This window comes from Sus scrofa, chromosome 7, assembly GCF_000003025.6.
Source record: "Sus scrofa isolate TJ Tabasco breed Duroc chromosome 7, Sscrofa11.1, whole genome shotgun sequence".
In the NCBI taxonomy this organism is placed as follows: Eukaryota; Metazoa; Chordata; class Mammalia; order Artiodactyla; family Suidae; genus Sus; species Sus scrofa.
This window is the reverse complement of record NC_010449.5, coordinates 58,958,446-58,972,561: the sequence shown is the minus strand read 5'-3', so window position 1 is coordinate 58,972,561 and position 14,116 is coordinate 58,958,446. Positions and strand designations below refer to the sequence as shown.

General features: G+C 45.9%; 1 protein-coding gene across 1 annotated transcript in view; it reads left to right on the top strand.

Moving 5' to 3' along the window:
• ARID3B (AT-rich interaction domain 3B) overlaps nt 1-14,116 on the top strand; it is a 66,258-nt gene that overhangs the window by 26,146 nt on the left and 25,996 nt on the right. Inside the window, 4 exon segments of the mRNA XM_021099056.1 lie at nt 8,910-8,946; nt 8,949-8,980; nt 9,187-9,238; nt 9,241-9,258. Coding sequence (XP_020954715.1) covers nt 8,910-8,946; nt 8,949-8,980; nt 9,187-9,238; nt 9,241-9,258 — 139 coding nt within the window.

The window sequence follows — 14,116 nt, the reverse complement described above, 5'->3', positions numbered from 1 at the left end:
TACAGAGAAAAGGAGCTGGCATTTTGCTCTGTGGCCCTCAGACTTAGTCTTGGCTGGGCCACTTCACTCTTGCATAGGGGTATCCTCATCACCAGCAGTGCATTTTAGTTGTTCTTCCTCCTTTTATAGGAACACCCCATTTCTGGGTAATCTTCTTGATTATTTGTGCCTAGACTGCCACCCTCTCCCCTCCCCCACCCTTCCTTTCTACTGCTTAATCAGAAAAGTGTCCCTTGGCTCTTTTTCCAAGCCACTGAGTTTGAATTGATCTTTGTTGCTAGTAAAAGGTGGGGAGGTGCTTTCTGGTTCCTGCTAAAGTTACCCGCCAGCACCAGCAGAAGGTGTGCATCTGATAATTATAACTCTAGTGCTTCCAAGGCCTGAGCGATTGAGCTAAGAGCAGTAATCCTGATCTTATCAGGAGGGTTTGTAGTCCAACAGTGTTGCTTATAACAGTATCTGTTTTACTTCCTGGGGCTCCCTCCCGTTTTAGGATTCCCCTATAATCCTGCCCATTACCCCCACTGTGCATGTCTCATTACCTCCTAGGATCAGTTAAAACTGGTGGGAGGACAGAATGTTTTGCTTTTCTTTCTCCCAAGATCTGGAATTGGACTTTTAACATTAGAACATCATCAGCTCATTTGGTAGTCGGGTAGTCACAAGTGTGAAACAGGTAATAAACCTGCAGAGCCACAGGTGTAGCAGAGAAAAAGTTAGTTTATGCCTCGCTTATTAAAAAAAAGTAATAGGCGTTCCCGTCATGGCTCAGTGGTTAACGAACCCGACTAGTAACCATGAGGTTATGGGTTCGATCCCTGGCCTCGCTCAGTGGGTTGAGGATCCGGCGTTGCCGTGAGCTGTGGTGTAGGTCGCAGACTTGGCTTGGATCCCTCGTTGCTGTGGCTCTGGCGTAGGCCAGCAGCTACAGCTCTGATTGGACCCTTAGCCCGGGAACCTCCATATGCCGCAGGTACGGCCCTAGAAAAGACAAAAAATAAAAAATAATAATACTAACAACAAAAATATTTTTGTTATACTTTGTATTTCAGAGTTATTAATTGATATCCATGAGCTTGGGATCAGCCCTTTGAAGTCTAGTAATTTTACTTTGAGGCTCAAGTCCTAGGAATTCGCCCAGATCTGAACCTGAGGTTGGATTTGGAATCTACTAGATTATAGAGTACGTGGAAAGAAATACATTACTGTTCTGCCTTTAAAGAACACTCAATAATCTCTATAAAAGTTATAACCTGTGTGATGTTCTAAGGACAGGGCAGTTTCTTAAAGGTTTCAGAGTACAAGTCGCTCAAATGAAGAGTTAGTAGCTTAGTCCCTACACTTTAAACCTGAAGCAAAGAGTTAACTCTTGCCTTGGGGAGAGTGAGGAATGGGAACTAAAATTGCTTTGGACATCTGAGCTGTGCTTTAATAAGATATTCCAGGTGGTCAAGGAGTAATCCTAAAATAGCCTAGATACTTAATTGCTTTTAAAGTCAGGCGTTCCTGTCTCTGGGGAGGTACAGCTCTAAGGAATGCAGTGCTGGCTCCTAAGATCTTAGAGGCGTGGTCTGGTTTTTTGTTTTGTTTTGTTTTTTTTCCCCCAAATCCCAGTAAAAAAGGCTCAAAGTAGCTTTCTTGGGTCAAGAGATGCTGGTTAAATGTCTCTCTCCTCACTGGAAGTTTGGCAATAAGCCTTTGGCTCCTGCTCCTGCCAGCTGCCATGACCTGGCTTCCTCCAGGGCTGTAGAATTGTTCTTGTCACCCTCCGTGCACCCCCAGAGACAGTGGTCTATTTTCATTAGTGCTCAAAGGCTTCCTGCTTGATCCCCTGCCCAGCATCTCCATTTTCATCAGAAAATACCTTTCTCATGTTAAGATTCAGATCCAGTTGATTCTCTGACTTGGCTGTTTCTTAAGACAGTCATTTCTCCCTGGTTGTACTGCTTCCCCTACCCCTACTCCTAACTCAGATCCTCAGCGTGGGGTTATTGCAGAGCTGCCCAGCCCCAGTGCTGGCTTTTCCTCTCAGATCTTCAACAATATATTTTCATTGTAAATCATTAGGAGCATTAATAAATATTTTATTAAATAAAGAGTCATAGGAAGTTCCTGTGTGGTGAAGGCTAAGGGTTCAGCATTGCCTCAGCTGTGGCACAGGTTGTAACTCAATGGGGGTGTGATCCCTGGCCCGGAGACTTCCACATGCCACAGGTGCAGCCAAAAAATAATAAAACTACTGAAAAAAAAATGAAGAGTCATACTACTCGCATACTTGAAAGACTAAATATTGTGATTGTGTCAGTTCACTAAATTATTCTGTAATTTTAGTTGCAATCCAAATTTCCTTTTAAAGCAGGGAGGAAAGATGGGGAGCAAGAGATAGGTCTTGACAAAGATTCCAACGTTAATCTAGAAAAAATAAAGTTGTTTTTTAAATTGTCGTTCTCTCCATTAGCCTGTAACCCCCCAAGAAGTCAGAGGCTGTTAACAATCTTGTTCTTTTTCTCTCAGAATCTTTCACAGTAGGTAGCATATCCTAGTGATCAGGTGTTTGTGTGTGAACGGATATAATGAAAAAATTGAAAAGTGAAACGCCCCTATAATTCCAATTCAGTTACATGTCTGCATACATTTGTTATGGTATATGATATAGTTTCCAACAAAAATGGATCATCAAAATCATCTAAATACTGATTTAATCAATTTTTTTTTTTCAGAAAACATCCACTGCCTCCCCCATCTTCACAGTTCAGAGTTGAAATTTCCTCCTGGTATTCAAGGCATTTCACAGCCTGTTTCCACCTAACTATTCAGACTTGCATCCTCCCTGCCAAAACATGCCTTGTTTATTCCCCACTCCATGCTCATTGAGACTGTAAATCTCCCAGCCCATTCTTTCAGGCCAGCTTCATCTCCACCTCTGAGCCGCCTCCTTTCTTCTCCCTCCTGGGCACTTTGTGTTTGGTACTTTGACTTGCCCTATCTATTAAATGCTGTGTGTGTTCAGCTTGTTTTTCCAACTCTGTGGTAAAACTCCTGATGGTGGGAACCACTTTTGGGGTTGGGGGGAAGGGGGAGGAGGGTAATTCTCCTCAGCAGCTTGTACAATGCTCTCCCTGGGGTGGGCTCTCAGGAAATCAGCATTGAATGAATTTGCCGTAGGCTCTTTGCTTCTCAGGACAGAGGGACCCTCTCCTCCAGCCCTGTCTCATGTTCGATTCCATACCCTGACATCCTAGACAGATGGTCATCTAGGGACAGGAAGCATCCTGAGAAGGCCCACTCCTTTACTGAGCAGTTCTGATTGTTAGAAAAGTCCTTCTGATCGACCTGAAACCTACCCCTGTTTACTTTTCTACCCGGTAACTCTAGTTCTATGCTCTGGAGCTTTAGAGAAAAAAGAAGAAAAAAAAGACAACCTTACTTTCTCTTCCACAAGGCAGCCTTTTAGATTTTCAGGGAGTAATGAATACGTTTCCCCTTCCAGGGTTGAAGTGTTGGGGAGCATTGTTTACATTTTGAGTAGCACTCAGATTAGTCGTTGATTTGTTATTTTTTGAAGGCATGTTGGAAATTAAGATAACTCTGGCTCAAGTCGTCAGTGTTGGAAAGTGAGACACGTGGACAAGGAGAAATCTCAACAAGGCTCTTTACTTCTGCAGAAGGGCGCTGGTACTCCAAAAAAGCATGCGTGCTGAACAAAGGACCCTCCCCTATTTACCCCTAACGCAGGTGATGTACCTGTCCCCTTCCCATTGGTCAGGTCAGGGCACACATTCTTCCTGGTTGGCTAATTGAGACAAATTGTTGCTGGGAAAAGAGGTAAAGAGGAAGGGGGTCGCAGGGGGCGTTTGGGCCAAAACCGGAGCAAAATGGAGTAACCAAGATTTTCCTTTTGATAGAAAGACATTATGTTACTTTCCACAGGCATAAAGCACATGTCGCTGTGCTAAGTGCCATATTCTTCTAGAGACCCCTCAGTGCTATCACTTGCTTGTCTCTCTCCTGAGAGGAAGGGGAGGGAGGTGCTCCTCCCAGCCAGGATGTTCTGTTTTAGAGGTAGTGGTGAAAGGTTAGCAGTTCTTATTTCAGTAGCCCCAGATGAGTCCTCCTGGGCAACTGCTGTGTGAGGGCTGGTTTTCTATTTAGATGTACCTCCCAGATGAAGCCACTGAGAAGAATCAAGGAATAAAAGACTCTTCCGTTGATAGGAGCCATCCAAGGCCCAGACTTGGCATTGTAGGCCTTCTGTGTGCAGAGAACGTTCTTCTTTTCCTCCCTCTCTCCTTTCCTAATGGCCCCTCCCAGAACACTTTCTACTGTTTCGTTTTTGTTTTTTTCAACCCATGAGGCAGAGAGCCAGGCAGTGGCTTTCATTGCTGGCACTGCCACTTAGAAGGTCTGAGACCGTGGGCAAGTTAACTAGTTCTTTGAGCCATGGTTTTCCCATCTCCAAATAACTACCTCTGCATTGTAGAGTTAAGTGAGAAAATACTTGATAAACTCCTGGTCCAATCCTTGTTACACAGAAGATGCACAAACACTAACTTCCTGCTCCCACTACCAATTTTGAGGGATTTACAGGCCAAACACTCTTCTGGCCTCCCTGGGAAAATGAGCTGAATGTGGGTATAGTAGCCAAAACTAGTTTCGGGGGAGACTAGCCAAAGCTAGTCTTGGGAACAAACTGTCAGTTTCCTGTGAGCTCCTGGTGAGATCAAAGCTATTAAAGCAGGCTCTCAAGTAGGAGAGGCTGAAACGCTCGTAAATGGCAGTGAGTGGCCACTGACTACTGTTGATCCCGCACATTTCTGGGCTGTTGAATAAAACCTCTTCCCCCAGCAGGCAGACTTGCATGTGGTGACCCTTCAACTGAAGTGCTTTTCTTGGGAACCCTTCTGACCCCTGAACTGTTAAGCTGACTCTTTTGGGGTGTGTTTTCCCAATACTCGCTTCTGCCACTCCCTGTTTCCCACCATTGCTACAGTCTCAGTCAGCCACACTCTGCATTCACGAAACTCAATCATTGCTGGGCTGATAACTCTGCACAATCACACCTGTGCCGTGTTGATAGGCCAAGAATCCTCCTGCACATAAACTTGAAGTGCATAAGTGAGCTGTGTTTTATAGCAGTTGGTCAGAGTTAAGAACCAAGAAAATAACTGCTGAAGCCTGTAATCCTCCCAATGAAAGGAGCCGGGGAAAACAGAGTTGTGGGATGGGAGAGCCCACCTGTCTTGCAGCAGATGTGTCAGTGCTTTTTATGTTCTGGGGACTGGGGATATGCAGGATGCTTATAGACTGGAGACATAGGCAGGAGCACAAGTTACCAGAACACGGGGTGACACAGCCCAGAGGAGAAAGACTGGTGGGCAGAGACGGAGGCTTCACGGAGGAATTCCAGCTGGACTGTGAAGGGCGAGCAGGGTTCAGGAGTTACTCTCACCTCAGCCAGAAAATCCTGTGAAGCAAGGTCGAAGTTTAACCACCCCAAGACAAAGTAATGCGTGTTCCCATCAGCCCCAGCTGAATGTTTTAAATTAAGTAATGGCCCAGTTTTGCCTTGGACAAAAGAAAACAGCTCTACTCCTAGGCAACTTTTTTCCTGTGTTTTCTTTAAATAGTAACTGACATTCCTGTCGGTGGAATGGGTCAAACAGTGGGATTGCTCAAATTTCCATCCTGTTCTGACAAGTCTCCTTGTCTTCTGTGGTCACCAAGCTAGTGCATTTCAGGCCAAAATCCTGTCTAAAGGCAGATTTTTAATCTGAGTGGTTCATTCTTAGTGGACTGTGGCTAGTACATGGTCTGACCATCCCACTGCTCAGACTCTGCCATGGTTTGGGCAGAGCTGGTGAAAGCCAAGGGTCACAACAACCCCCACCCCCATCTTAGAGGGCATTCTCCTCTGTTCCTGGAGCTGAGCCCCCACACTCACACCCAGGTGTTTATTTTCACACATAGTCACAACCGTGGTGACACTGGCACCACCACCGCCGTGCTTGTTTTTACACTCCCTTCCTGCTCTGGGAAGCCCTGTCTGAGATTCTAGGCTGTGGATTCCGTCTTCTCCACCCAACTGAGTGTTAAATAGTTTCTGAGTGAATGTTCAGGGTGCCTGGAAGTTACTGTGATTAGCCAAAAAACTGTGTTTTCATCTCTCTTGGTGACAGATAGAGAAAGAATCCTCCAGAGACCAGAATCAGCTTCAGATCTCCAGCTAGAGAGTTGGGAATTGAGCTGCCACAGTAAACAGCTGACATAACAGAAGCGGCAATGATCCCCATTAAGTGTCTTTTAGCCGATAGGGGCTCCCGGGATAATTGACTTTCCAGCAGGAATTACTGGCTCAAACAAAATCACTGGGCATTAGGACAGCCTACTGTAGCCTTTAAAAGGGGACTGTAACTCTGTCTGGTTTTGCTGACCTGACAGGCATAATTCATCTTGATTATTCATTGTGCTAGTTGCCACCAGATGACACCAGATTTCTGTTGACTGTAATTACAATGTGGGGGTGGGGTTTAGCTTTTTTTTTTTTTTTTTTTTAATAGTGTTTGTCCCTCTTGAGGCCTCCCTGATCTAAAGGTGCTGTAGGAAGATTTCTACAGCGTCTGCCTGGGGGAGATGATGAAGCCACAGTCAGATAGCATTTCCTGAGCACTTCCTTACACACGTCTTTGACTAGATAACAGGGAAACAATTTGATGTAGCCTGTTTCATGTCAACTGACAGGGCGTCACTTCTTGGTTATACTTTACTTTCGTATGTGCTAAATTGTTGCTCTCAGAAAATGGGTCTGCATCTGAGGGATCACTTTGAGTAGGGGAAAGCAAAGTATGGCCCCAAAACATAACTGAATAGTACCTCCTGCTTTCAGTTAAGCTTTACTGAAGGGGGAGGTGGGAGAGAATGGAATTAGACCAGGCTTTCATTTTATTGGCATGATTTTACGAGATCCTCTGCAGTCCAAAGAATGTCCTCCCAAGAAACCTCTGCTCCCAAACCCCAGATGTCCCTCCACAGCCACTTATACACCCCAGCCAGCTAGAGGCACATGTGCTCAAAGGCCTGTGGGCACCTTTGATCCTGGGGGAGAAATGAGAGCGTGCCAGTCCCATCCCTGGAATCTCCACTGACCGACGGGGCGGCTGAACAGACTACTTCTGCCCTGACTTTTATACTCCCCACTAGCAGAGGGCCTTTTGGACTCTCCTGTATGGTATATGTGTCTGTACATTTTTTGAAGAGGAGCTTAATTGGTTCAGTAACCAGTTAACACCTTTTAACAATGATTATAGTTCATCAGGTATTCACTAGAGCCTTATAAGTGTCAGGCTGTGTGCTGGAGGTACAAAGATGAATAAGACACTTTGCTCTCTTGGATAAACAACAAGGTCTTACTATATATAGCACAGAGAATTATATCCAAACCATAAACCATGATAAAAATGATATTTTAAAAAAAGAGTGTATGTGTGTTTGTGTATAGCAGAAATTGCCACAACATTGTAAATCAACTGTACTTTAATTAAAATAAACCAAAAAAGACACGTTGCTCTCAAGAAGTTTATAATACATGGGAATGATAGTTCATTCCAAAATATATCAAATTCTTTTTAGGGCTGCACCTGCAACATATGGACGATCCCAGGCTAGGGGTCGAATAGGACCTGCAGCTGCTGGCCTACACCTCAGCTCACGGCAGCACAGGATCCTTAACCCACCTCATGAGGCCAGAGATCGAACTCACTTCCTAGTAGATACTAGACAGGTTCTTAACCTGCTGAGTGACAACAGGAGCTCCAAAATGTGTCAGATTCTAAACTCAAAATGTACAGGGAGTGTTTCTAGGTATTTGTGCAGCCGGGTGTGAAGGGTAGGCTTCCCATAGAAGGTGAGTCCTAATTTGAGGAATAAGAGCTATCCAACTTTGGAGTTATCTTGTGACTCAGCAGGATAAGGATCCAGTGTTGTCAGTGCAGCCAAAAGAAAAGAAAAAAGTTACCCAACTGAATAGAGTGGAAAGCAGATTTCAAGAGCATAAAAGCTTATTTGCCATTCCCTCCATTCAGTTGAATGGTATTAGTTATAATCAATTAATAGGATGAGGTTTTCATCATTTCTCTAATGAAATGAACCTCACTGTAGTGGCACAGAGTCTCTGTACATTGGGAATAATCTCGGCCCTGAGGGCCTCAAATTACTAGAGTTCTGATCACTACGGTTAGGACTTCTAGTGAGATTTGACTGAAAGACCACAAGGTCTTTGAGATCTTCAGAATCTTTGTCTTGCTCCTTTGACTCTTTATCTTCCACTCAGAGTGTTGTGTGAGAGTCCAGACTGGGTATCTTTACAATATACCGTAAAACATACAAACATATGCTATACAGAGCTTGCAGAAAAATGGTACATCTCAGAGTGATGAGTTCCAGAATATCAGCTAAGATGAGCAGGATCTCAGAAATTGGGCCTTGGTGTCTTCCTCCTCCAGGATATCTGGTGTAAGTAACACCCACCACCTCCAACAAGTGGAAATGCTTCTTCCACCTGACTTGCTCTGGTTTTGGAACCATAATTGAAAACATAAAAATAGGATGTCCCTGAGTTCCCTGGTCGCTCAGAGGGATAAGGATCTGGCGTTGTCCCTGCGTGTCTTGGTCACTGCTGTGGTACAAGTTCAACCCCTAGCCTGGAAACTTCTGGGTGTGACCAAAAAAACAAAGGCCAAGCAAACAAAAAACCCCCAAGATGTCCCTGTTGGGGCGCGGAGGCGTTATGCGAGTAGTCATTCATTGTGAGCCAGGGGAACACAGTTGCTAAGGGTCTCATCTTCACCCTAAATGATTTCCTTGCCCTCTCTTTCTCCCTACTCCCTTCTGAATTCTGTGCTTTGTTCCTTTAGAATGGTGGTTTGGCCTGGAGTGATGATGCAGATGGAGGCCGGGGAGAGAGATCTCTCGTGATTTTGCCAAGGTCTGTAATGTTTCCTTTGGGCCAACGAAAGGGGCAGTTCTATTGTGAGTTGTTGTATCTGATCCCCAAGGATTAAGGACAGAAGTGGCCTATGGGTCACATTAGTCATTCAGATAGTTGTGATCTCAATGTAAGACTTCTGCATAAGATGGATTTTTCATTGTGTGTGGTGTTTTTTTTTTCCCCTTTGGGGTTTGGGATTGCAGCTGTATGAACTGGACAGTGATCCGGAAAGAAAAGAGTTCCTGGATGACCTCTTCGCTTTATGCAAAAGAGGGGTGAGTGTGCAGTCTACTCTTCATTTCAATTCACTGAATATCTGCTGAATACCTACAGTGTGCAGGTCACTGCTAGCCTCCCTCCCTACAGAGTGCCACCATTTTAGCCTAGGAGGACAAGAGCTGTGTGCTGCTGACTGGTCCCAGACCTAGCCAAATAATTGGCAGACAGACTGAAGAGGAGAAAGAGGGCCTGGGTAGAAAATGGAGGATTTCCCATTGTGGCTCAGTGGGTTAAGTACCCAACATAATCTCCGTCAAGATGCAGGTTTGAACCCTGGCCTCACTCAGTGGTTAAGGATCCGGCGTTGCCTCAGTTTCGACCTAGATTGCAGATGGGGCTTGGATCCGGCATTGTCGTGGCTGTGGCATAGGCCTGCAGCTGCACCTTCGATTTTATCCCTACCCCAGGACTTCCATATGCCTCAGGTACGGCCATTAAAAAATAAATAAATAAAAATAAGTAATTAATGTAATGATCCTCCAGTTTGTCCTGCTTTATTTTTTCATCTTCTGATTAACTGGTCTCTGGAGTCATTTCAAATTCAAATATTCTTTTTCTTACCTTATAACAGCCCTGGACATCACTTAAATTGATATATAGGCTTCTGCTGGTACATCTAGCCTATAGAGACTTAGAAAGGCCAATGAAAGAATAGAGGCCCTTCAGGATTTGTTGGAAACTCTGAAATGATCCATGAAAAGGAAAGGCTAACTCTTTTTTCTTAGCCATTGGCTTTTTAAAGATTTTTTGCAGCCGCTGGCGTAGTCAGGGTGTGGCTGCAGTTTGAGTGTGGAGTACATGGGCATCTGCCTTACAGTGAACCTTCTGCCTTCTGTGTCCTTTCTCCTTCTCCCCACCACCCCCAACCATCTCTACTTTGGACCATCTCTACTTGAGCCCAGTGACTTAACTTCCTGGCTTGTATCCTCTCATAGCAATGAGTTCACCAGCTGGGACAGTCCTTAGGAAGCATGGCCAGAACCCCAGCCTCTCTTGGAGATAATCCACCACAGCCTGTGAAGCTCCACTTTCTTCACCTCAGGACCGAGCTGTAGAGAGAGCTGCTCCCACCAGCATCCTCACTGGTGCCCTGCCTGATCATGCATCCCTTGGTTTCTGTGTCAGCTCCTTTATTGAGACCTGGAAGCGAAATCCTCCTCTTTATCCTAGGCTGAGCTGTATGACACCCCCAGCAACTAAATGCTCTGCATTAACTCCTCTCCCTGCCTATCTCCCTCTTCCTCTCCCCACCAACTCCACCCCGACCTCCACCTCCTTCCTTTCCTTTACCTTCCACAAAGCCTTACTGCTTCTTAGTAGCATGCCTGTCACTGCTGGTTGCTTACAAAGGCAATCGAAAGTTTTGAGTCTCGGTTTCCCCCCATCTCCAAGCTATCAAAGCAGTCTAAGCAGCTCTATTAGTTTACTCCTCCAACTGTTATCTGGAGCTGCATGTGTCAGTAAAAACAGAATATATCCGAAAGATAATGTGACTGGCGCAATGAACTCCCCGGTTCCCTGAGAGAGAGAAATCCACTTAATACTTTGGTCTCCCTTCCAATACCTTTTAATTATTTACAAGCTCCACAAGCCCAGCTGGTGCAAACCCAGGAGCTGATCTCGTCTCAGAGGGCTGCCATAGCATATAGATTTAATCAGCAGTGTGTCTCCTGCTTTATTTTCCACTTTATTGTTTTTCTCTCTTCCCAGAAGGATTTTTAAAGGAAAATGGAAGTTATATCAGCCTAGCCAAGAGTGAAGACCAGTAACTGTTTGCTACTACTGCGTCCCCACTAAATGAGGAGCTCCCTGAGGACAGCCCCTTGGTCATTCCTCTGTGTCCCCAGTGCGAGCGAGCGTAGGGCCAGAGAAAGTCTCCATGGTGTCTCCCCCCCATGCAGGGACAGCACCTGCTTCCGCTGGACGTGTTGCTGTTCCACCGTTGTCATCTTTTTGTGAAAGAGTGTGTTTTGATCATGTTTTGTTTTATGTATCTCCTTTTATTTATATTTCACTATTTGTGCATAATAAGGAACAGTCAATCATTTTCTCTCTGTTTATTACTTAATATAAGTTTCTACTTACATATGCTTTGGCGACTGGATATCCTTTGTTTGGGGTGCACCCCCAGTCTGAAAACCAAAAATGTCTCCAGATATTATAAAATGTCCCTTGTCGAGGACACTGCCATAGGATGGGAAAGATGGTGAAGGTCAAAAATTTCCTCTGCAGAGAAACTCTTCCAGGAAATCATCTTACTTCCACTCAGGTAGCAGTGCCTGAGGGCGGCAGGGCCTGTGTCAGGCAGAAGTGCGCGCTCCCCGCTGTGGCTGAGCGCCAGAGGAGTGGATGACTGATCAAAGACAGTCATTCTGGGCTGGGGGTGCAGGGAGCTGAGAGGAGCTATAGTACCAACATATCGGCGGTAATGAGAGTGAGGCAGAAATGCAGTGGCATGAGTGGTGTACATGGCCCAGGCACAACTGGAAGAATCCTTGTCTGTGGCCTGGATGAATCAGCTGACCCCAGACTGAGGAGCAGTGTTTGGCCAAGAAGTTAGCACTCCAGGCTATGACATAGCTGAGTCATTGAAGTTAACAAAGGGGGAGTGTCACCAGAGCCAGGTTTTCAGGAGGCTTGCTGAAAGCTGGGGGCAATGCAAGCTGAAGAAGCAGGGAGACTATGGAGGTTGTTTAAATTCACAGTGATCTTCCTGGAAAACTGGTGTCTGATAGTCTAAATTAGAGTGGGCAGTTCAGCAGGGCTGGGAGCTATTTGCACTTTTAATCATGTGAAGCTTGCTGTCTTTACTCTTCACAGAATGGTGAGGCCTAGGGCCCCTAGAAATTTGTGACATCCCAAATTAGAGTGTCTGGGGCACTCAGAAGCCTGATCTTGTTAGCTGGCTGAGTCCAAAGAAAGGCCTCATAGACCTTAGCAGTGGATCAGCAGCTCCTACTGCAGAGCTGATATGAAGGATAAGCAGTAGATTTCAAAGGAACCACTGAAAATGGCCTGTGTTTGAAAGGCCCGGTGACACCTGCCTGGGCGTGGAGTAGGCTAGGCAGCTTTGACACAGCAGGCTGCACCTCGAAGGGAGTGGACCGGGCACCTAGGGAGGCAGCGTGCAGCAGGCGGCCCCAAATGACTGCAGCTGCAGGTGATAAAACTGCTGTCCAGTGGGAGGGGAGCCAGGCCATAACTGCTGCTTTGTGCTGGTCTTTCTGGCTTGTTAACATGTTTGGGTGAATTGACTGCAGCAGATGGGCCTTTCAGCTTTCGCCACCTTGGTTTCTAGGCACCCTCGTTACCCCTCCCCCATCAGCAGAACAGCCTGCCCCAGAAGGCGCCTGAGAAGAGGCTGAGGCAGCCCCCAGTTGAGCTCCCTGTGTCCTGCCTGCCTGCCTAGGGAATGGCCATTACAGCCTTGTCAGGAGGCAGGTGGAGAGGCAAAGGGCTCTGGGCTGAGGAGTGTGAGGCCAGGACTAACATCCCACCCTTCTCTGGGACCCTGAGCAAATCCTTCCTCTTCCGGGGCCCCAAGTTTCCTTATCTATAAAACAAGAGCATTCAGTTAGAGTCGATCCTGGAAGTTTCTTCCCAGTTCTGTTTTTTATTATGTGTCCATGATTGTGTCATGATTGTGTCTGTTGCACTACAACAGATAACGAGCCACCCTCGATGAGCAAAACAGAAGATAAGCCCCTTGAGCAGTTTTCTCGCAAAATAGAAAAAATAAAAACTACACCAAGGACCCCCAAAACCAAACACTTCACTCCTTCCCTTGCTGAATAATGTTTCTTCATTTACTTACTGAAGCCAAATTGAATTAAACAAGTTGCCTTTGATTTTTTTTTTTCCACCCTCAAATGTTCCTCAAGAAAGATGGGTTAGATTTCAGCACTCCAGTGCCCTCTTTTGCTCACCTTTGCCACATGCATGTGTGTGTGTGTGTGTGTGTGTGTCAAACACACACACATTTCTTTGCCTCTGAAAAAGCCAAACAGTTGTAAATAAAATGCTCACTGTGAGTGGTTTCTGAGCTGTCATTTCCTGGTTAGTTTTCTAGGGTGACTTGGCGGGGTTACTAATTTGGAAGTCTCATCAGCAAAGGCTTTTAAATAGTTCCATTCTTCCTTCATCAGTGAGGAAGAGGAGCCGCTTTTCTTGTTCCCCAGGCGGTGTAACAGAAGTATGGTTTCATCAAAGAAGAGGAAGATTATTTTGCTGTTAATTTTATTATCTTTATCCCATGCACTTTACAGAACTCTTTCAACCCATTATCTGATCTGTTGCTCCCCACAGCTCCAGCCCTGTGGAGTAGAGAGAACAAAGGTTATCGTGTTAGCCCTGAAGAATCAGCCCTCAGGGTAACTGACTCACCTGAGGCCACAGAGCCGATTTAGCACTTGGCCTCCTAACCACCAGGCTATGACTTTTTCCCTCTCCTGCACTGCCCTTGAGAAACTTGTTCCTAGCACCAGCAGTTCCATCACTTCCCCTTGGAACACTAGGCAAGCCTCATCTCTCCTTCAGCCTTCTGAGCCCCACAGAGAGTGTAGCCCACCTCCACAGGTCAGTGTTCAGTAGGATCTGACAGCATCTAGCTGATTAACACAGGGTAGAACTCTTCATTTAAGAAGAGTCTTCATCTCGGCGTAAGGCCTATCTCATGGGGCGGGGGCAGATGTGACAGCTCACAGGGGCACAGAGGCTGCCATCTGTCAGGGTAGGATGGGGTGGGGGTGGGGCCCAGGAGACAGAAGCCCTAACAGTAGCATCTTGCATGCACCCCAAATGCCTGCAAGCAAGGATCTCCCTCTAGCCTCTGTTCCAGCTTGGCACACCAGCCTA